Source organism: Vulpes lagopus, chromosome 9, assembly GCF_018345385.1.
Source record: "Vulpes lagopus strain Blue_001 chromosome 9, ASM1834538v1, whole genome shotgun sequence".
In the NCBI taxonomy this organism is placed as follows: Eukaryota; Metazoa; Chordata; class Mammalia; order Carnivora; family Canidae; genus Vulpes; species Vulpes lagopus.
The window spans coordinates 2,980,472-3,001,022 of NC_054832.1; the positions used below are offsets into that span (position 1 = coordinate 2,980,472).

Consider the following 20,551-nt stretch of genomic DNA (forward strand, 5'->3'; position numbering starts at 1 on the left):
CAGTCAAAAGAGAGTGTTTGATCTCTGGGTCGTGGGTTTGAGCCCCACATTAGGCATAGAGCTTCGTTAAATAAGTAAATAAACTTTAAAAATAGGGCAGCCCCAGTGGCTCAGGGGTTTAGCGCCACCTTCAGCCAAGGGCATGATCCTGGAGACCCGGGATCAAGTCCCACATCGAGCTCCCTGCATGGAGCCTGCTTCTCCCTCTGCCTGTGTCTCTGCCTGCCTCTCTCTCTCTCTCTCTCTCTCTCTCTCTCTCACTGTGTGTGTGTATCTCTATGAATAAATAAATAAAATCTTTAAAATATATATATATATTTCCTACAGTTAGAAGATACTGAATTTTTATTGCCTGGTTGAATGCACCTCATGTTGCTTCAAAGAATTACAGGCATAGCCTCATTTTATTGCACATCATGAGCATTGTGTTCTTTACGTACCAAAGGTTTGTGGCAAACCCTGTATTAAGCAAGTCTGTTGGTGCCATTTGTCCCACAGCACTTGCTCACTTCGTGTCTGTGTCATATTTTGGTAGTTCTCACAGTACTTCAGACTTTTTCATTATTACATTTGCAGAGATCTGTGATCAGTGATCTTTGAAGTTACCATTGTAATTGTTTTGTAGTCCCATAAGCAACAGCTATGTAAGATGGTGAACTTAATGAACATTGTGTGCTGACTGCTCCAGGGACTGGCCGTTGCCTCATCTCTCCGTCTCCTCGGGCAGCCCTTGTCCCTGAGACACAACAATATTGAAATTAGGCCAGTTAATAACTGTACAATGACCCCTCAAGTACAACGAGAAGTCATACATCTCATTTAGGTCAAAAGCTAGAAATGACCAAGCTTAGTGAGAAGGCATGTGGAAAGCCCAGACGGGTGGAGAGCCAGCCCTCTTACACCACACGGCCACACTGTGAGCACACAGGAGACGTTCTTGAAGGGAATCACAAGTGCTTCTCTAGTGAACACACGAATGATAAGAAAACCAGCCTTATTGCCGATAGGAAGAAAGTCTTCCTGGTCTGGATAGAAGATCACACCAGGCACAGCATTTCCTTGAACCCAAGCCTAACCCAGAGCAGGGCCCTCACTCTCTTCAATTCCAGGAGGGCTGGGAGAGATGAGGAGCCTGCAGGGGAAAGCTGTAAGCTAGCAGAGGTTCTCGAGGTTGAAGGAGAGACGTGAGAAGTCGTCTCCAAACAGGCAGGTACAAGACAAACCAGCAGTGCTGACATCGGAGCTGCAGCCAGTTCTCCAGAAGATCAGGCTCAGATAATTACTGAAGGTGCTGCACTAAGCAACAGATTATGTACTGGAAGGAGGTGCCGTCTAGGACCGGCGTGGCTGGAGAGGAGAAGTCACTGCCTGGCTTTAAAGCTGCCGCTACAAGCCGACTCCCTTGTTAGGGGCTAATGAAGCTGGTGACTCAAAGATGAAGCCAGTGCTCACTGACCATTCTGAAAGTCCTAGAGCGCTCGGGAGTCCTGCTCAATCTACTCTGCCTAAGCTCTGTCAGTGGAACAAGAAGAAAGCCTGGATGACCATCATCTGTTTACAGCGTGGTTTACTAAATATTTTAAGACCCCTCTTGAGACCTACTGCTCAGAAAAAAAAATTCCTTTTGAAATATGACATGTACCTGGTCACCCAGGAGCTCTGACGGAGATGGGCAAGAAGGTTTATGTTGTTTTCACGCCTGATTACACATATACACAGAATATCCATTCTGTAGCCAATGGATCAAGGAGTAGTTGTGACTGTCAAGTCTTATTGTTTAAGACCTACATTTCACAAGGTGATAGCTGCCATGAATAGAGATTCTTCTGATGGATCTGGGCAAAGTCAACTGAGAACCTTCTGGAAAGGATGCACTATTCTAGATGACATGAAGAACATTCATGATTCATGGGAAGAGGTCAAGATGTCAACAGTAACAGGAGTTTGGAAGAAGTGGATCCAACCATCATGGATGATTGAGAGGTTCCGGACATCAGTGTAGGAAGTCCCCACCGATGTGGTGGCCACGGCAGGAGAACCAGAATCTGAAGTGGAGCCTATATGTGGGACTGCACTGCCACGATCTCATGCTGGAACTAAGGACGAGGCGGTACTGCTCAGGGAGGAGGAAAGAACGTACTTTTCCTGAGATGGAAGCTGCTCCTGGTGAGGATGCTGTGAAGACGGGAAGTGACACAAAGGATCTAGAACATTCCGTGACTCTAGTTGGTTGGTAAGGCAGCAGCAGGGTTTGAGAGAACTGACGCCAGTTTTGGAGGAAGTTCTGTGGGTGAAATACTATGAAAGAGCATCACATGCTACAGAGAGGCCGTTCAGTGAAAGGAAGAGGAAGAGTCCGTCGATGTGGTATTGTTTGGCAGTAAAATATCGTTTAATTCAAGTATGTACTTTGTGTTTTAGACCTAACGCTGCTGCAGGCTTAATAGGCTAGAATATGATGTAACCATGACTTTGATCGCCACTGGGAATCAAACATTCCTCTGACTCACCTTATTATGCTGTTGGCTTTGTTGCAGCGATGTTGAGCAAACCTGCGCTATCTCCAGGATGCGCCTGTAATTCTGCCTTCTAAGCTTTGGGTTCTTCATCTGTGAAATCTCTTTTCTACCTTGCATTTTTATGAAAGCATTCCTTGAGCAAGTATTTACACAATATATCATAGGTGCACATATTTAATCCTTAGAGTCACTGTATGAGGCAGCCAACCCCTTGACCAGCCGAGAAATGGGTTCGGAGAGGTTAAATGCCTTCTCTAAGGGGACACTGTTCACAGACAGCGATTCATTTCTTCCCTCCTGTGAATCCTGCTTTCTACCAAGTCATGGAGATAGTGGGGGAAGCTGACAGCCCATGGCCTCTGTCCTCACGGCGCCTGGCATCCAGTAAGAAGAAGCAGAAATGTTCTAACATTTAGGAAAGGAGGGTAGATTTATACAGTATTTTGTTTATTGCATTGGCTCGGTTTTAAATGGCAGTCAGTGGTGGTAGGGCCCAGAGAGAGCCTCCTGACAGAGGTAAATCCGGTCAGTGCAGCAGTTGGGCAGCTTGTTGTATATACCCAGGATTTTTCAGATGTTCAAACCCTCTGACTCAGTAACTCCATCCTCAGAAATCTATTCCAGAGAAACTATCAGGGATTTAGTCAAATATTTGTATGCAAAGGTCTTCATCCGTAGTCTATTACACAATCAAAATTTTGAAGATGGCCCCACCATTCAGCAGACAGAACTATTCATTTTACTTGACACTCTTGTGGCACTGACTTTGCAGCATTAATTCATTTAATCCTCCCATCAAACCTAGGCTGTGGGTACCATAAGTGCTCCATTTTGGAGCTGAAGAAACTGAGGCCCAGGTCACACAGCTCAAAGGGGTTGGAGCCTCATCAGAACCCAGGCATTCTGACACCAGGGTCCATATGCCTCACTTTGGTTTCTGTTTCTGCTTATGACAGCCTTCATGGGGGGGATGTCATGCAGCTTTTTAAGCACAGTTTTTACCAATTTCTACTATATTATTGTTACTTAAAGGCTATAAAATTATATGGCATGGCTTCATTTTTGTAAATATACATTTATACGAAGAGAGAGACAAAGCTCCTTTCTTTCTTACCACCCCACCAGTGCTTATAGGTTCTGTGCTCGGTGCTCAGCACTGGACCCTTGCAAGCGTAGGGCATACAAGTACAAATCAAACAGTGGGATGTTCTCTGTCAAATGAGGGAAGGAAGTAATCACTGCATGATTCCTGCCACATAGAGGATCTCTGTAAGATACAGCAGACTGGCAAAGACCAAGAAAGGAACAGTCCTCTCAGGAGAGGTCATGGGAAATGCACCCTGAGAAGGGGTCTGCGGCCAGAGTGCATGAGCAAAGGGGGAGGCAAGAATCACTGTGGTGTCAGGCAGGCAGGAGGCCCCCGGACAGACTGGCCTTCTACGACACCTTCTGCCAAGCTTGGCACGGTGATGACATGGAACCTACTTTGCCTTCTTTGAGATTAGTGAAATTTACATATTCCTATCTACGTTAAATCCAGATTTATCCATACGGCTTCTGTATCGTGGATGCATTGGGTGGGGAAAGGGGGTGGTGTGTAATTGGACTATTTGCTGCTTTGGCAATACAGCCAAGTACACAGAAGCCTTCCTCTGCCAGGAAGCAGGAATGGGTACCTGCTCCTGGGGCGGAGAAGCGAATTACAGGCTTTCCTGGGTTGTGCGGGGCCGTGGTGCGCTCCTGATTGCCATGCACATGTGGCTTTGCTGAGGCAACTGACCTAGGTTTGTCATCACTGGGTTTGAGAATTTTTCTGAAACTTGGGAGCTTTCAACTTCTCTTATTTAGAGGATGATGGTGTCATATAAGGAAGGAACTTAATACAGAATATGTCTGCGATTTTCAGACCAAGAATGAAACTGTCTGGTTTTGTTTGCTTTAGAAACCTGATGTGCGGCTCTCTCGAGGCAGCATTGACAGGGAGGATGGAAGTCTCCAGGGCCCGGTAAGCAGCTGCCGAGTTTTCACCAGGATGTTGGCTGTCACTTTGTGTCATAAGTTAACCACGCTCGCTAATCTTTGCAGCATGGAACATGGGAATCCGTTCTTTAAGTAAAGTGAACATTTTGGCCAAGATCATTAGAAGCTACAATGCACAGCCCAGCATCGGATGCAGGTCCAGGTTTCTACCCCATTACACAGCTTCGTAGTAGCAGCGAGCCAAACTCTGCTCTACAGAAACATACATACCTACTGTTGATGCACATAAGCTGTCTTTGCCACATTTTTCCACTCTTAGTGCATGGTTATAAGTTTCCACGGTCACAGGAAACTTGTCCAAACAAGATTTTTTTTCCATCTGTGTGTTGTAGAGGGGAAATGCCTGAAATTCTCTTTGAAGAGCTAGTTTCATGATTATTCCAGATATGTTTAAAGCCTGTTTGAAATATTCCCTAATCTTTTAAGAAGAGTTTAAATCATCTTATTAAGATTTCCATCAGCACATGTCTGAGTAAAAGAAAAGCAGATTTCTCTAAACATGAAAGAGAAACCTGTGCCTGCCAGGTAACAGACCTACGGAGATAAAGCTCCACCCTAATAAGGCTTCTGGATTTACTTGTAGACACACATGCATGCATACATGAGACTGGGGCATCACCCAGCTCCAGGATGCACAGTACAGAATGAACAACTCTGATCTGTACTGTGAAATCCAGCTGCCCCCCCCCCCCCCCCCCCAAGATTTGGTCCCTGGAAGATGTGCTCAGTCACCAGCATGGGAAGATTTGGTATCTTCTGTCCAAATGTGCTGACGCAGTGGACTGGCTCTGCAGATGGAATATGAGACATTGCTATTTCATGAGCATGACGTCATATCACCTGCCATTTAACATCTCCACACACACAGCTCCTTCCTTATTAACATTAAAAAATTAGCACATGACAGGTAGTCTGTCCTAAGTTGTTAAGACTGAGAATCGGCATGAAGGTAAACCCTATTTGAGGGACTGGCTGTTCACAACACCACTAATAGGGCATTTTATTACAAAAGGGAAATCTTTTGTGTTCCAGTATGTGGCAAATGGAAGTCCCCCCAGAAAGCATGTGGGACGGGGTGAATTAGACCTGGATAGAAGCATTTTTCAGAAACACTCTGTGGAGCCAATGACACAGGACAAGTCCTCTAGCCATCTTGTGTAGCCCAGGCCTAGGTGACAGTGGAAGTACTTAATACTGATGAGAAGATACTTAGTGCTACAGGGTGCTGTGCTGAGTGCTGTTCTCCTGCCACCTCCCCGAGACCTCAGCACTCCATCAAGTCAGGCCTGTTGCCATCCACACTCCACAAAGGAGTAAACTGAGGCTTGTAGAAAACTTGCTCAAGGTTACCCGTCGTAGTGCTAGACGCCAGACTGCACCAGCGAACATGATGGCTCCCTGCAAGGGATGTGGTTCGGGTTGTGGGTAGTTCCTTCTGGGAGGCCAGTAACACCTCGTGACCATTCCAGTTTTCCCTCTTCCATCCTTTGCTAAAGATAACAATCTGATTTGGCCCACTTCTTGGAATGCTCCAACTTAACGCTTTTGAAAATGCACCATGGCTTCAGGGAGAACGCTTTGGCTAGAAAATTGCGGATTTTAAGTAGGCATGAGCTAGTGGAAACTGACCCCATCCACTTGCATAAAAAGTAAAAACCATGTGGATTTCAAAATATATACAATATATACAAAATGATATACAAGTTGACCACACGTTCATTTTGTGACAACATCCCTGTCTTAGATGTATGTTATCAGCCTATTTGTTAACAAATTGGAAAACAACTCCCCAAACAGTTGAATGACTTCTCCAAGGCCCAGGGCCCATAGCTAGATACGCGGCAGACCCAGAACGCAGCCTGACCACACACTCATCTGTCAGACTTCTGGAAGCAGGCACTTTTCTGTGCCTTCCCTCCCAGAGCAACCTGTGGAATTGCCTGGCATGGTACATTATATGTACTTCTGCTGAAATAATCTAGGATGTTCTTAGAATAGAATTTTCTAGTTAATGGACCTTTCTTGCAACCTGGGTATCAACCAGAAAATTCTTTGTGCTCTAAGTCTTTTTTAAGTGTGTGTATTTTACTGCCTGGATCCGTGAATACAACACAGCTCACAGACTGTGTCTACTTTAGAGTTTGGACCATGTTTCCTGCCCTCACTCATCCTCCAGCTGCCCTGGCTGCTTTGCTGTTTGCCCCTACTAGGGGATCCCCTATCTCTGGGCCATTCGCCTCCCAAATTGCTTCATGGCTTCCCCCACCCAGTGTGCTCCACCCAGCGTGCTCCAAGGCCCCATTCTCAGGAGGCCTGAACTTCCCACTGAGACCTGCAGCATCCTCACTGCCTGCCCCACCCCCATCTCCCTTTTCCACGGGGCTTGGCAATATACTGTCTCACTCCCTGTGTTACACTATCCGCTCCACAAGGGTAGGGCTTGTTTTGTGCCTAGAGCAAAGCAAATGTTCAATAACTGTCAAGTGTGGTAGGTTAACTGTGAAGTACTGCACAGACTCCATTGTGGAGGAGCCCTTGTTCTTCACACTGTCCAGTTCTGAGGGCTTTGTGGGTATGAAACAGTATGTTGACAGTAGATGTGTTCCCGGCAGAGGAAGTTTTCACTGTGCACACTGCAGTTCTTGTATTTCACAGAGGTGGCTCTCTCTCCTTACAACTAAAAGTAAAGCACCTTTAAAATATGTATTTTTTAACTAGTTAAATTATTTCAAATAAGTCTCTTCAGAAGTAGAATGTAGTTCTAAAAAGACTTCTTTGCATTTAGTTATCCTAGGACAGGTTGTTTGCAGTGTGATGGCAGGGCTGGCCTTCAATGGAACAGTCTTCTGTCCTGGGGGTGGAAATTCTGGGCCTGTGGCTTGGTCCAGAACTGATGGCGCAGTAGCACCAAGTCCTGACACACAGGCTTCGGGTGACAATGACATGGGACATGGAATGTCTAGACACCCCAGTGCCATAGAGGAGACACCTCCCATCGTCTCTCTACCCCTTATACCTGTCCTTGTAAGAACATCTGGGCTGTGAGGCAGCTTCCTGATCAGAAGGCCCAGACACTGGGAAGGCCTGGATTTCACAGTCCTGGAAGGTGAACTGAGGCCTCCATGGATGTCACTTTTTTTAAGGAAATTCTAAATTGGCTGTGATGACTCCCTCCCTGTCCATGTTCCCATACTCTCCTGTGCTTGCTCCCATAACAGCCCTTTCCCCACAGCCTGCTGGCATTTTTGCTTTTTCCAAGTCCCCCACCCCCAATTAGGCCTTGAACCCAGCACTTCACACAGTTGTACAAGCGGATGGAGGGTGATGGGGAGGCCATGCCCTTTAGTGTATGCTGGTGTGGTGATGGAGCTTTTCTTTTCCCGCAGACTGGAAACCAACACATATACCAGCCTGTGGGTAAACCAGGTAAGCGAAAAAATGATCTGTCAAGAAGTTTTTATAGTGTAGAGGGCCGGGTTGTAAATGTACATAGTTTCCTATTTTTGGAGTACTTCATGATCCTTTTAACAATTTTCCCTCTACGGATCAAACCAAGTATGATGTTTAGCAAATTCAGCTGATAACTAGACCATTGGAGAACAGAACTTACTGCTGTAATGCATCAGAAACGCCTCAGTAGGATGCCTTCTCCGAGATCAGTGTATGTTGTAGTAACATGAATCCATGCTCGGTGTTTATCTGGGTGTTTCTGTTCTGTGTCTTATTATGCATCACTTACTGGGACACCTTCCCTTTTACCAGATCCTGCAGCTCCGCCAAAGAAACCGCCACGGCCTGGAGCCCCTGGTCACCTGGGCAGCCTCGCCAGCCTCAGCAGCCCCGGGGACAGTTACAACGAGGGCGTCAAGGTGGGCATCTGAGCCCGAGCTCTGCTCAAGGCTCTGTGGAGCTTCTCGCTCCGGGTTAGTGGTCTTTACCATGATGTGGAGTCAGTGCTGAGAACGGAATGAGCAGAGTGGCACTGCCATGGGCTCCAGGCGTCCATTTGGTTGGGCTCTGATCCCCTCCAAGAGTCAGGAACAAGCTTGGCAGGAAGCCTGTCTTTTCCAGTTTTCTCTCACTTGGTGGAGTCTTGGGCCTCAGGCAGAGATAAGTTTTCTTCTTCACAGGCAGAATGTTTCTTTGGAATAAAGTGCTGGATGGCTTCTGGTTTAAAAAATTAATTAAACCAGGACACCTGAGGGAAGCAAGACCTTCTGTGGGCTCACTGTCTCTTAAGTGTAGAGCCAGAACCGCGTGCATCTCAGGCCACACAGCCACTGCCTCTCCTTGGCTCGGGAGCGCTTCACGCACGGCCTGCCCGGCTGCGTGTGAGTGGGGCCGTCGGGGTTCCTGACTGTCCCCCGCCCCCGGCCTCCACCAGGCCCTGCGGCATTGGGCTCCAGGTCCCTTGGAAGCCACTCTCCTCCCCAAGAGAAGCAAAGCCAAGGGTTTTGGTTTTGGTTGGTTTTCCATCCTCTTTGTTCCCATTTAATGAGAGGCTCTCTACTTTGCATTAGAGATGAGTTACTTCTCAAAATGTATCTTGTTTCCCAGTTCTGATACAGCAGAGATATTTTAGAGATATTTTAGTATCTCTAAAATCAGGGTGACATGTTAGTTTAATTGGCAGCCCTTTTTTTTTCCTTAGAGGAACATAAAGAACAAGAACGCCTCCTGCAGTGGATGGGGTCTTAGAATCTAGTAACTCTGTTGCCAGTTAGGAGAAACACTTGTTTTCTGACTAACCTGGAATGCCCTACCGTACCAAGTGCTGGGACAGAGCTGTGCTCACATTAGCCTCAAGGGTTGCTGGTGGTAGGATTGTTTCCACCTTTCCCATGAGACAGCAAGGCTACAGAAATCAAAGGGCATTTTCAAGGTTACAGGCTCCCCAGCTGAGCCAGCACTTAGCCAGCAGGCTGATTCCTGGAGACAGGAGAGGTAGCCCTTGGCAGAGAAGACGCCATCTCCAGCCCAGAGGGGCGGTGAGCGGGGAGTGAACGGGCTGGCTCTGGCTAGACCCACCCACCTCCTATGGGACACAGTACAAGTCCCACTAGAGCCAGAGGCACCCTTGCTCTGAGGGCCGGCTCCTGGACCACGTGCTGGCAGGTGGTCAGCCCCTGGAACTCAGAGTGCTGGTCCTGGAGCTTGGCCCGGGGCTGGGCACCCAGCAGCTCCACTAGCTTGGGATGGGGGCCTCCCCAGCACGCTGCTGGCACCACACGGGGTATTCTCTGAGGAGGAGCAAAGGGGGACACAGCTCTTCCTAATTTGGTTTCTTGACATAAATTTAAGAAGGGAAGAGGGAAAAATTAGGTTAATGAAGTTTGACGTTTACATGAGCCACAAGAACAAATTTTCTAAATGGCTTGTATTATAAGGAAAAATCTATTTTAGAGGTAGCAGATACCACCTAAGAATTCTGACATGTATTTGGCCTCCTGTTTGTAATAACATAAGTGAATATAATTGGAAAATACCCTTAAAGATGGTGTTAAGCAGGTCAGAATCATGATGGAAATAGCATGCTTAATTAAACATGTATCAAGTAAAGATTCCTTTTGTAAGAAGTGTGAAGTAGGGGTGCCTGGGTGACTCGGTTGGTTAAGCATCCGACTCTTGATCTCAGGGTTGTGAGTTCACCGGGCCTTGGGCTGGGTGTGGAGCCTGCTTTAAAAAAAAAATAAGCAAGTATGAAGTATGTCTCTAGCATCTTCCTTACCCATCTGTTCAGTCGAGGTTACTGAATCCAGCCTAACAGAACAATACTGGTTAGCACTGAAATGCTTATCTCTAGCTGTCACTAACGGAATTCATCCAGGTAACGTTCAGTCAGAAACCCATCTTGCTCTCTCCTTGGTGGCTTTGTTACGATTCTGGATTCTCTGAGGCTTTTAGCACCCACCTGAGGTTGGAACTGTGTATTTCTCTGGGGGGTGGCACCTTATCCCAGCTGCCTGCCGAGGAACCCCCAAGTTGGCAGGCCCCAGAAAGTAGGAAACCAGTGACAATGATCTCTCCAAACTAAGCTTTGGCTTTGGGAGTGCTACTGTGAATGGTGGCTGGAGGCACCAGGGCACTGCTTCAGTGACCCACCTTGGTTGGGCACAGGGCAGATACAAAACAGAAGCTTTAAGTAGATTAGCATAAAGCAGCCTTTGCCTCCTGGAGTCTAGGATGGCGGCACCTCTCCCTGATGGAGCCCTGCCTGCAGCCCCTGTTCAGGAAGCTGTGCCTTTATGTTGATCCTGTCTGGTGGCACATTTTGCCATGTGAGTCACAGGGCCCCATGTGACTCTGAGTGCAGAAGGGAAGAGACAGGGATGTCCTCTCTTGAAGTGATGCAGTTAGGAATGATCTCCCTCTTTCTGATGCAGGGAAAACGCACTGTGGCAGGTTGGACCTTGAAATTTAATAAGATTCTACTGAACTCCTATACCAAAGGGTACACCTGTTTCAGACCCGTCTGAGGAGGGGTCAGGATGGCCACCTTTTCCCAATTTACATGGTCTTTATACAGTAGCGTAGCCTTGGTGTAAGCTGTAGAAGAAAAAACATTAAATAAAACTTCTAAGTTTAAAATAAAGGAGCCTGAAACATAAGGCTTGGCTCAAAAGGATTTGTTGTTTGTTTTTTTAGGTTTTGTTTTTAAAATAAACTCCTGATGTCTTTACACACAGCCCCAAGCCAGGGATCTTTATTATGGCGTCATGGCTCATGACAAAGCCTGTTTCCAAAGACGTGGGGGGCTGGGTGTGGGGAGCGAGGGTTGGACAGTCTCTCCTGACGGCCCAGAAGTCCGACAGGCCGTTCTCAGTGATGTCAGGTGCATTTCAGTGCCCTTTCTTTCTGAGGACCCCTAACGCTTTGCTTCTTGCATGGCTGCCAGGTTGTCCCTCTCGGGCTCTGTGTGTTGTTTTCTGCATTTACTTCATGAAAGCAAGCATGGCGTGTGGCAGGCCTCCTTACCGAGTGTGCGGGCACCCTGGACTGACGGCCCAGCCGTCGTGCGTGGATAACGGGGGAACCAAGGGCTCCTGGGCAGGCTTCAGACTCGCTTCTTTTGGTTCTGCTCATGTGTTTTTGTGGGGGGTTTGTCTGCCACCTTTATTAATATTGTTTTTCTTTTTTCCCTTTCTCTGATAAATTTCTCTAACTTTTCCTCACCTCCCGTTCAACAATAGCCATGGAGGGTAAGCACCTTGTGTCTGTGTGTCTGTCCTGCTTCTTCACACCTAGCACTTTGCATGTGACTCTGCAGCAGAAATCAGGAAGTCTGGGGAGGGCACTTTTGCTTGGCTTATCACCAAAACCAAAGTTTTTATTTGCCAGAGAGTGAGGCATACACACCTTTTCAGGGACTGGACTATTCCTGTCCGTGTCTGTCTCGAGCCAGACTTGAATTCCCGGGCTCCAGGTTCCCAGACAGAGTCGGCCCAAGGGTTCAGAATGGGCACCTAGAGGTTTAGACGGAGCGCTGGCAGCAGCCCCATCGGCAAACAGCTACTACTGTGTACTGCAGCTTAGTTATCTTAAAATACACACATACTGCCCTTTCTGTGCCTCGTGTTACCAATTTGAATGTTCAAATGCCGTTGGGAGACTTTCCTCAGGCCCTGCACTCACCAGCCTCCAGTGCTCGGCTTCTCTGGGGTAATGGTCATCAGTGTCTCTGTGCCACTGGCTCTGGGGTGGGCATCTGCTCCTTCATGTCACCCTCACCACAATGGCCAGGTGAGGAGCCAAGGCCATGCCACTGGCAGGTGCATCCTGGGGCTCTTGGCGGCACCGCCACGGCCCTCACTTGCACAGTGTGGTGCAGGCAGATGTGTCCACTTCACAAGACTTGTATCTCAGCTTGGTGTAGTCGTGAAGGGGTCACACACGTTTCCATGAGGTGGTTTGAAGGCAGCCACGCTGAGCCATACAGTTCGTACTGCAGAGGTCAGACTAAGCAGGAATTCTTCAAGTCTTAACATAGAATGCTTGACCCCCTAGCCAGCTTCCTGTGAAATCCTCAGAGAGGCGTAAAATACATGAATTCTTTGTCTTGGTGAATGATTCTGGGGGGTGTTGAATCACTACTCTGAAAGAATCTGGGGCTTTTAGTGTCATGTGTATGATTCCACTTCATTTCCTTTAACTGAGCTCAAAGTTATAAAAAATGATTGTCTCATTCACTCGTCACTTGGATGAATTACTTTACTGTCATCCTCAAATCGAGCTGTAGCCGCACAGACCAGAAAATCAGTTGTGATCTGCTTTGATCTCTTTTAAAGACCCTCTCTAACCTAGTGCTGCAGTGGTGTGCCGCCACCTTGTGGGGCCTGGGGACATAACGGCTTCTGTGTTGCAGCTTCAGCCCCAGGAAATCAGCCCCCCGCCCACTGCCAACCTGGACCGGTCCAACGACAGGGTGTACGAGAATGTGACGGGCCTGGTGAAGGCTGTCATCGAAATGTCCAGCAAGATCCAGCCAGCCCCACCGGAGGAGTACGTTCCCATGGTGAAGGTAAAACCCAACCCTGCGCCAGTGGGACATGTTCTTAGAACCGTGGAAGCCACGGTGCCCCTCAGAGTCAGACCCGGTGCTTCAGAAGTTGTGCGTGAAGGCCACACACAGTGACTGTGTTAAGTCAGACAGAACTGCTGTCCCTGACCCTGACACTGGGAGGGAACGTCCAGGAACCCCACAGCCTTTAACAGTCAGCATTCGCACATATGGTCTTGCGTGAAAAAAGTGAGCCACAAAATGGCATCACACAGGCTTATTGGTGTCACGCCACTTACGTGAAGTTTGACAGCGTACAGAGCAGTGCTGTGTGCAGCCTCCGGGACATGCGGCTCTGCTGAGGAAGCACCAGCGCACGCAGGAGAGCACTTGACCTTCAGGTGGTGCCCCGGGGAAGGGGCCATCGTGGAGAGGGACGTTCAGGGACTTACCTGTGCTGTTTTCTTCCACTGAGGGGTGGATGTATGGGTGCTCACTGAATCTTTTTTAATAAGGGTCAAAGACAAGAATGAAAATACCGTGCACTAGTCTAACCTTTCCAAGCTGCATTCAGGGGCTTGGTGTCCTGGAAGAAAGTGCCAGAACTGTGTGAGAGGCACGCCGGTGTTTCCAAGCTCAGAGGTGTTCTGCAGTTCAGAGTGCTATGAAGCTTTGCTCTGAGCCTGTATTTCTGGAACGTGTACTTGAACACACTTTTTTGGAGTGTGGTACAGTACGCAGAATGTAAAATTGACCGTCCTAGCCGTGGTTAAGCCTCCAGCGGGGTTACGTACATTCTCCTTGTTAGACACCTAATCCCCAAAACTCCTCTCACCTTGCAGCACAGACACTGTGTCCCCATTAGCAGCGCCCCGCCCCCGGCACCCCATCCACTCCCTGTCCCCATGATGTGGGGGCTCCAGGGCCCAGAGGAGAGGAGGGGCGCCGTGCCATATCTGTCCTTTGGTGACAGGCTCATCACGCAGGACAGTGGTCATCAGATGTGTCCACGCTGTGCAGGTGCAGAATGGCCTTCTGACTGATACTCCATCAGGGGCCACGTTCTGAGCCTTCGGGGATCTGAGCCTTGGGGGGAAACCCCTATTAACTTCAGATCAGGCTCAGTACTGAGGAAAAGAAATACAGAAATTTCCATAAAGTATTGAAAAGGAAACAAGCCCTGGAACTGGGAGGAGGCGCCGCTGCCGGTGAGGAAGCCCTTCATGTGTGTCCTGATATCCGTGTTGTCTTGTCTGCTAGGAAGTTGGCCTGGCCCTGCGGACGTTACTGGCCACTGTGGACGAGACCCTTCCGGTCCTGCCGGCCAGCACGCACCGAGAGGTAAGACACGGCTGTGCCCTCCTGTGCTGACCTTGCAGGCGGGACGCGCCCAGGGCTCCGGCCTGGCTGTGATGCTCCCTCCTGCTGTTCTGAGGTTGTAACCCTCCAGCCACGGAGGCTGGTGGGTTGTGGCTTGCCTGCCAGGAGCGGCCGTTCACCGGGGAGGCGGTGAGGAGCGGCACCCTCTGGGGTTGCTTAGGTCCCGCTTGCCACTGCCAGCTGCCGAGCCAGGGGGGTCTGGGCCCCAAAGACAGGCGACTGTGGGGATAGCAGGGAGCATGGGTGCGGAGCTGGGCAAGGGCCAAATCTTTCAGCCCCAACTCAAGTAGAGGCCGAAGGACCAGAGAAATGAGCAGGAGAGGCAGCCCGCCCTTCTCTTCTCCCTTGCATTTTTCTGAAAAAAAAATTAGTTTGCAAATGACGCTTGTTTTCCACATAGAGCAGTGATTTTAAAAATGCCCTTTAAAGTAATACATGAGTTTTGAAATTTTTTTTAAAGACATTATTTTAAAAAAAAATTTTTTTAATAAAAAAAAAATAAAGACATTATTTATTTATTCATGAGAGACACAGAAAGAGAGGCAGAGACACAGGCAAAGGGAGAAGCAGGCTCCATGCAGGGAGCCCGATGTGGGACTTGATCCCGGGTCTCCAGGATCATGCCCTGGGCTGAAGGCAGGTGCTAAACCGCTGAGCCACCTGGGCTGCCCCAAGGGTTTGTTTGTTTGTTTGCCCCGAGTTTTTTTTTTTAAGGAATCAAAGTTCACCCAAAATACTGTCTCTTATCAATAATCTCATTTTTGCCATTTTTAGCCATTTCATATCATATGTTGACCAACAAATGAGCAGACATACCTGCATTGTTTTAGTAATGCTCCCCGACATGCCAGCCTACAGAGGTGCTCCCTGACCTCCTCCAGGGGTGCCTGCTGATCCAGGGGTGCTCCCCAGCCTCCCCCAAAGATGCTCCCTGACCTCCTCCAGGAATGCTCCCCGATCTCCTCCAGGGGGTGCTCCCAGACCTCCCCAGGGGGTGCTCCCTAGCCTCCCCCAAAGATATTCCCTGACTTCCTCCAGGGGATGCTCCCTGACCTCCACGGGGTGCTCCCTAGCCTCCCCCAAAGATGCTCCCCAACCTCCTCCAGGGGGTGCTCCCTGACTCCTCCAGGGGTGCTCCCTAGCCTCCTCCAGGGGTACTTACCTCCTCCAGGGGTGCTCCCTGACCTCCTCCAGGAAGTGCTCCCTGACTCCTCCAGGGGGTGCTCCCTGACCTCTTCCAGGGATGCTCCCTGACCTCCTCCAGGGGGTGCTCCCTGAGCTCCAGAGGTGTGCAGCCCGGGCCACACTTGCACATGCAGCTGTGTCCCTTGGAGTCCATGACTGTCCTGGCCCTGCTCGCCCTTCCCACTCGTCTTCCCTCCTGGCTCCTGCACCCACTTTTCTATTCTCTCTAGCCCCACAGCCCCCAGGGCTGTTCTCCTGTGTTTTCTTAGTTTCTGAAGTGATATCAAACTTAGAGAAGAGTTATAAGAACAGTGCAGAGAATTCCTGAATATCCTCGACCCAGTTTCACTGCCTTTTAACATTCCCCACGTTCTCTGTCTGTGTACACACGCAGTCTCCTTCTCTGAACCGTTTGAGAACAGGTGGCATGTGGCACACTTCTTACCTTCCATGTTTCCACTTGCATCTCCAGTCAGGAGGCTGTTCTCTCACCTGGAGGGTTTTGACTCCTGGGCCTCAGCACCCCTGCGAGGAGGAAGTTTCACCCTCTAGTTCAAGGCCAGCAGGGCTGTGTGTCCTGCCTGATGTCACGGCCAGTCTGCTTCCCGCTGGAACAGGTCCTCAGGCTTCACCTTGCTGCCGGCAACATTTTGGAAGAATATAGGCCAGTTACCTTAGACAGTATTTATACCTAAAGTGGAACTGAGGGATGTTCTGTAGAGATTGAGGTTTCCTCCTGACGAGACAGGCTCAGGGTCTCTCAGGACAGTGTGTCCGAGGCTGCTGGTGTCCCAGTGACGCCCGTCCTGAGGAAGCTGGCTCAGCTCCTAACTAAGCTTCTTTTGTAAAGGGTGTGCGTTCACCTGCAGGAAACCACTGAAACCATTCTCAAAAATGCCTATATGCCTAGAGTAATTTTATATTCCTTGCCAGTTAGGGCATTAGCTTCTTCATCTGCTTCACGGCAACTTTATTGGGTCTTCCACAGTGAGCAAGAATTTTGCCAAAAAATGATAGTTCCATATGCAAGAGGTGAGAAAATGGTGTCCTAACAAGTAAATGGTTGCTGATAAATCCTGAAATAATCTCTCCATCTCCCCTGATTCTTTTTTTTTTTAAAGATTTATTTATTTATTTTTATTTATGATAGACACAGAGAGAGAGAGAGATAGAGAGAGAGAGGCAGAGACACAGGAGTAGGGAGAAGCAGGCTCCATGCCGGGAGACCGACGCGGGACTCGATCCTGGGACTCCAGGATCGCGCCCTGGGCCAAAGGCAGGCGCCAAACCACTGAGCCACCCAGGGATCCCCTCCCCTGATTCTTCTACACAACTTGCTCTCCTGTATATATTCTTAATTATTTTTTAAAAGAAGAGGCGGAGGGATCCCTGGGTGGCGCAGCGGTTTAGCGCCTGCCTTTGGCCGGGGGCGCGATCCTGGAGACTCGGGATCGAATCTCACGTCGGGCTCCCGGTGCATGGAACCTGCTTCTCCCTCTGCCTGTGTCTCTGCCTCTCTCTCTCTCTCTGTGACTATCATAAATAAATAAAAATTAAAAAGAAAAAAAAGAGGCGGAGCTTTCTTTGACTTTGCTTCCTTCTATCCCAGTCCCTCCTCCCACCCCCTGTGCTACCGAAGAGGGCAGCCCGTCCTGGGCCAGCTCACCCTCATTTCTCTACTACAGCCGCCCTGGGGGCCACCTGACTTCTCAGTGAGACCCCACTGGCTTCAGAGCCTTCCTCATTCACTGTCAAGTTCAGCAGGACCGAGGTGACTTGGCACGGCTTGTGAGGCCCTCCACAGAGGAAGCCAGCGTGTTTGTACAGTCCAGGCCAATTTCAGACAAATTCTCTGTGAATCTTCTGACCTCTCAGAGCAAATGGATCACTGTGTCTCTGTTGGAGGATTCATCCCAGTGGTTATAGGTAGTTGTAGGCAGGCTTCTCCACCCTAGACTGAGCACAAGTGCGTGATCGACTCTTGCGTCCACACCACCACGTGCCTCTAGGTAAGTGCTTAGTGATCATTAGAAGATTGAGGGGTTAAGGCTTTACCGATTGAACGAACAGATGAGGGAGGTCCTGAGCCACCTGGACCAAGCGAGCCGCTTCCATAGGGCAGCTCCTTCCAGCACTGCTGCCCCTGCTCCCACCTCACAGCAGCACGGGAGCATCACGGTGGGACGTCCTTCAGCCACTTCATGCGCAGCAGAGGCAGGTCCTGAGACACAGTTGGGGTTGTAGAAAGAGCACTGACCTGCGAGTCCAGCCCAAGTGTTTGCATTGAACTGGAAGCCAGGAGCTGGACGACCTCAGCCAATCTCTTCCTGTCCCAGCTGTCCCCTCTGGTGGGGAAGGCTCTGGACTGGGTGGCCTCTGAGGTTCTACCAGACTGTGATTCTTCTATGATTGTTTCTTCTAAGAAGCAAAAGCCCTACTGGTCGCTGATTAATAGTCACTGAGGGCTTTTGTGGACGGAGCAGAGGCTGCTGGATGTGTGCACGCTCACACACACACCCATGGGCATTCTGTTGGCCAGTTTCCTGGAGGAAACCTTGGTCTTATACCCTGTTGTCCGGCGGGACAATTTGTTTAAGGGGAAGAAAGTTTCTTCTCCGGTAGGCAGCCAAGGATCAGTCCACGGAACGTGCCTCTCCTGACCTCTGTCTTGTCCTTCCAGATTGAGATGGCCCAGAAGCTGTTGAACTCCGACCTGGGTGAGCTCATCAACAAGATGAAGCTGGCCCAGCAGTACGTCATGACCAGTCTCCAGCAGGAGTACAAAAAGCAGATGCTGACCGCTGCTCACGCCCTGGCCGTGGATGCCAAAAACTTACTTGATGTCATTGACCAAGCGAGACTGCGGATGCTCGGACCAACGAGGCCACACTGAGGGGCCCTCCTTGAGGACATCGTCCCACGTTCCACCAGCAGCGAGGGGCCCCGTGGTCCCCGGCCGCCGGCACTCACCGCGCCAACGGTTGTGACTGACAGCTGGTTGAAAATCTCTTTCATATAAGTTTAACCACATTTGATTTGAGTTCGTTTTTTTTTTTTTGTTTCTTTTTTTTTTTTTTTTTTTTAAGTCATGGTGTTCAGAAAAGCCCAGGATCCAAAATGTGGCATTTTTCTGAGAATGAAAATTGTGAGAAGCTTTTAAGAATCCTGAAGAACAGACCACGTTCACATGAGGGTGTGTTTCCGTGGAAATGGCCGAGGTGGCAGCGTGTGGATCCTGATCCAGCCTGGCCGCGTGTCAGGAGACGGGGGACGAGACAGAGAGTTCCGGGAAACCCCAAGGGCTGAGAATTCTCTGGCGAGCCGCAGGGTCATGGCCCAGACTGGAGTCTCTGTCGTGAGAACACTCTTGAGTTGCAATATTGCTGACACCACTTTACAAGAAAGAATATCAGAGCTATATTTTGAAGACTTGAGTCATTTCAGAAAAAAACAACCACCCTTTTGTCTTTCCTGCCTTTTCCTTTCCTGTTGGATATGTGAAGATTTGGTTGGAAGCTAGCTGTAGAACACACTAAAAACTTTGTCTTTTTTCACCAGAATAATGTGCCAGTTTTTTGTAGCGATGTTATTTCTCTTGGAAGCAGAAATGCTTTGTACCAGAGCACCTCCAGACTGCACTGAGAAGGGGCTCTGCAGCCATCCCTGTTTCCAGTTTTATATAATTTATAAAGAAAGATTAAAGCCATGTTGACTACCTTGCAGCCACTGGAGCTAACGAACCCTTCATTGCGTCTGTCTTCCCAGGAGAGAATTCAGCAAAGCAGAGAGATTTGGTTTTCTTTTGATGTGCAGTTACACCATCCATTCTGTTAAATAATTTTGAAAAATATACCCTCCCTTTAGTTTGTCGGGGGATATAAATTATTCTCAGGAAGAATATAATGAACTGTACAGTTACTTTGACCTATTAAAAAGGTGTTACCAGTAAAGTTCTTGGTGTAATATCCTTTCTTTTGGTTCCTTCAGACCGTTTACGATTGTTCAGGTGACTTGCCAGATAAAATACTGTACAGGAAAGTTCTCGATAACTACTGGTGTCTCTTCTTTCTCTGCCTTCGGACAAGTCAAGGATATTACCACAGCCGGATGGCTGACGAGTCAGCCCTGCTGTTCCCTCTGCAGCCGCCAGACCACCCGCTCCAGTCGGCGGAGGTCTCTGAGCACACAGCCCTGGGCTCCGCAGGCAGGGACGAGCCGGAGCCGGCTCCTGGGGCAGGGAGGGGGGGCGGATGTTCCCCGGACAAACATTCTCGCGGGGCCAGAGTCCGTTCCCCCGGTGCCTAGAGGACGTTTGCTTCCTCTGAGAAAGAGGCCAGGGGGTGTTACCCTGAGCTCCTCTCACTCTCGGTGTCCTGCAGCCTCTCAGGTCCCGGTCCCTCACCTCTGTGGGCGTGACCGTGACGATTAGCTAAGACCGGCCCAGGTAAGGGGTGACGCCTCTGCATCCCCCACAGAGGGGCTTGCTGTCGGGCCAGTGGCCCTGGGGAAGGGGGTCCAGCGGCCTCGAGTCAAGAGCCACTGCCTCAGACGGAGCGTCTACTTGAAGCTGGTACCTTTTGCCTCCTGATCGGACTCCTCCTCTAGTGTGGAGAACGGCAGATCGGTCTCGTGCATCCTGAGGCTCAAAAAGGTGTCAGCGCGTGAGCCGGGGGCCAGGCAACAGCGGCCCATGGTGCGCTGGCTCGGGGGCCCAAGGGACCGTGAGAAGGACCTCAGGTGACTCAGCCGTGTCATCCCGCGGATGATCCATGGGCAGCATGTCAAGGCCGGGCCGTGCTAGACGGGAGCGGCGCTAAAGCAAGTGAACGTCCCCCTGTGCACAACCTCAACCCCTGTTTTTCTCCCACTGAGTATTTTTCTATATAACATGTTAATTGAAGAGTGCTTTATTTTTTAAAGATTTTATTTA

At 49.4% G+C, this 20,551-nt stretch overlaps 1 protein-coding gene across 18 annotated transcripts in view; it reads left to right on the forward strand.

Annotated features, from left to right (window-relative positions):
• The window catches only part of PTK2 (protein tyrosine kinase 2), a 262,540-nt gene extending 242,969 nt beyond the window's left edge, over positions 1–19,571 (forward strand). For 13 of the 18 annotated variants that reach the window (XM_041769011.1, XM_041769013.1, XM_041769016.1 and 10 more), the window contains 7 exons: positions 4,462–4,524; positions 7,946–7,985; positions 8,322–8,428; positions 11,750–11,758; positions 12,922–13,077; positions 14,317–14,397; positions 18,302–19,571. In XM_041769011.1, coding sequence (XP_041624945.1) covers positions 4,462–4,524; positions 7,946–7,985; positions 8,322–8,428; positions 11,750–11,758; positions 12,922–13,077; positions 14,317–14,397; positions 18,302–18,514 — 669 coding nt within the window. In that variant the 3' untranslated portion in view covers positions 18,515–19,571. The remainder of the gene's footprint in view (positions 1–4,461; positions 4,525–7,945; positions 7,986–8,321; positions 8,429–11,749; positions 11,759–12,921; positions 13,078–14,316; positions 14,398–18,301) is intronic. The other 5 variants (XM_041769012.1, XM_041769015.1, XM_041769017.1 and 2 more) reach the window with 1 other exon arrangement.
• Positions 19,572–20,551: the final 980 nt, after the last annotated feature.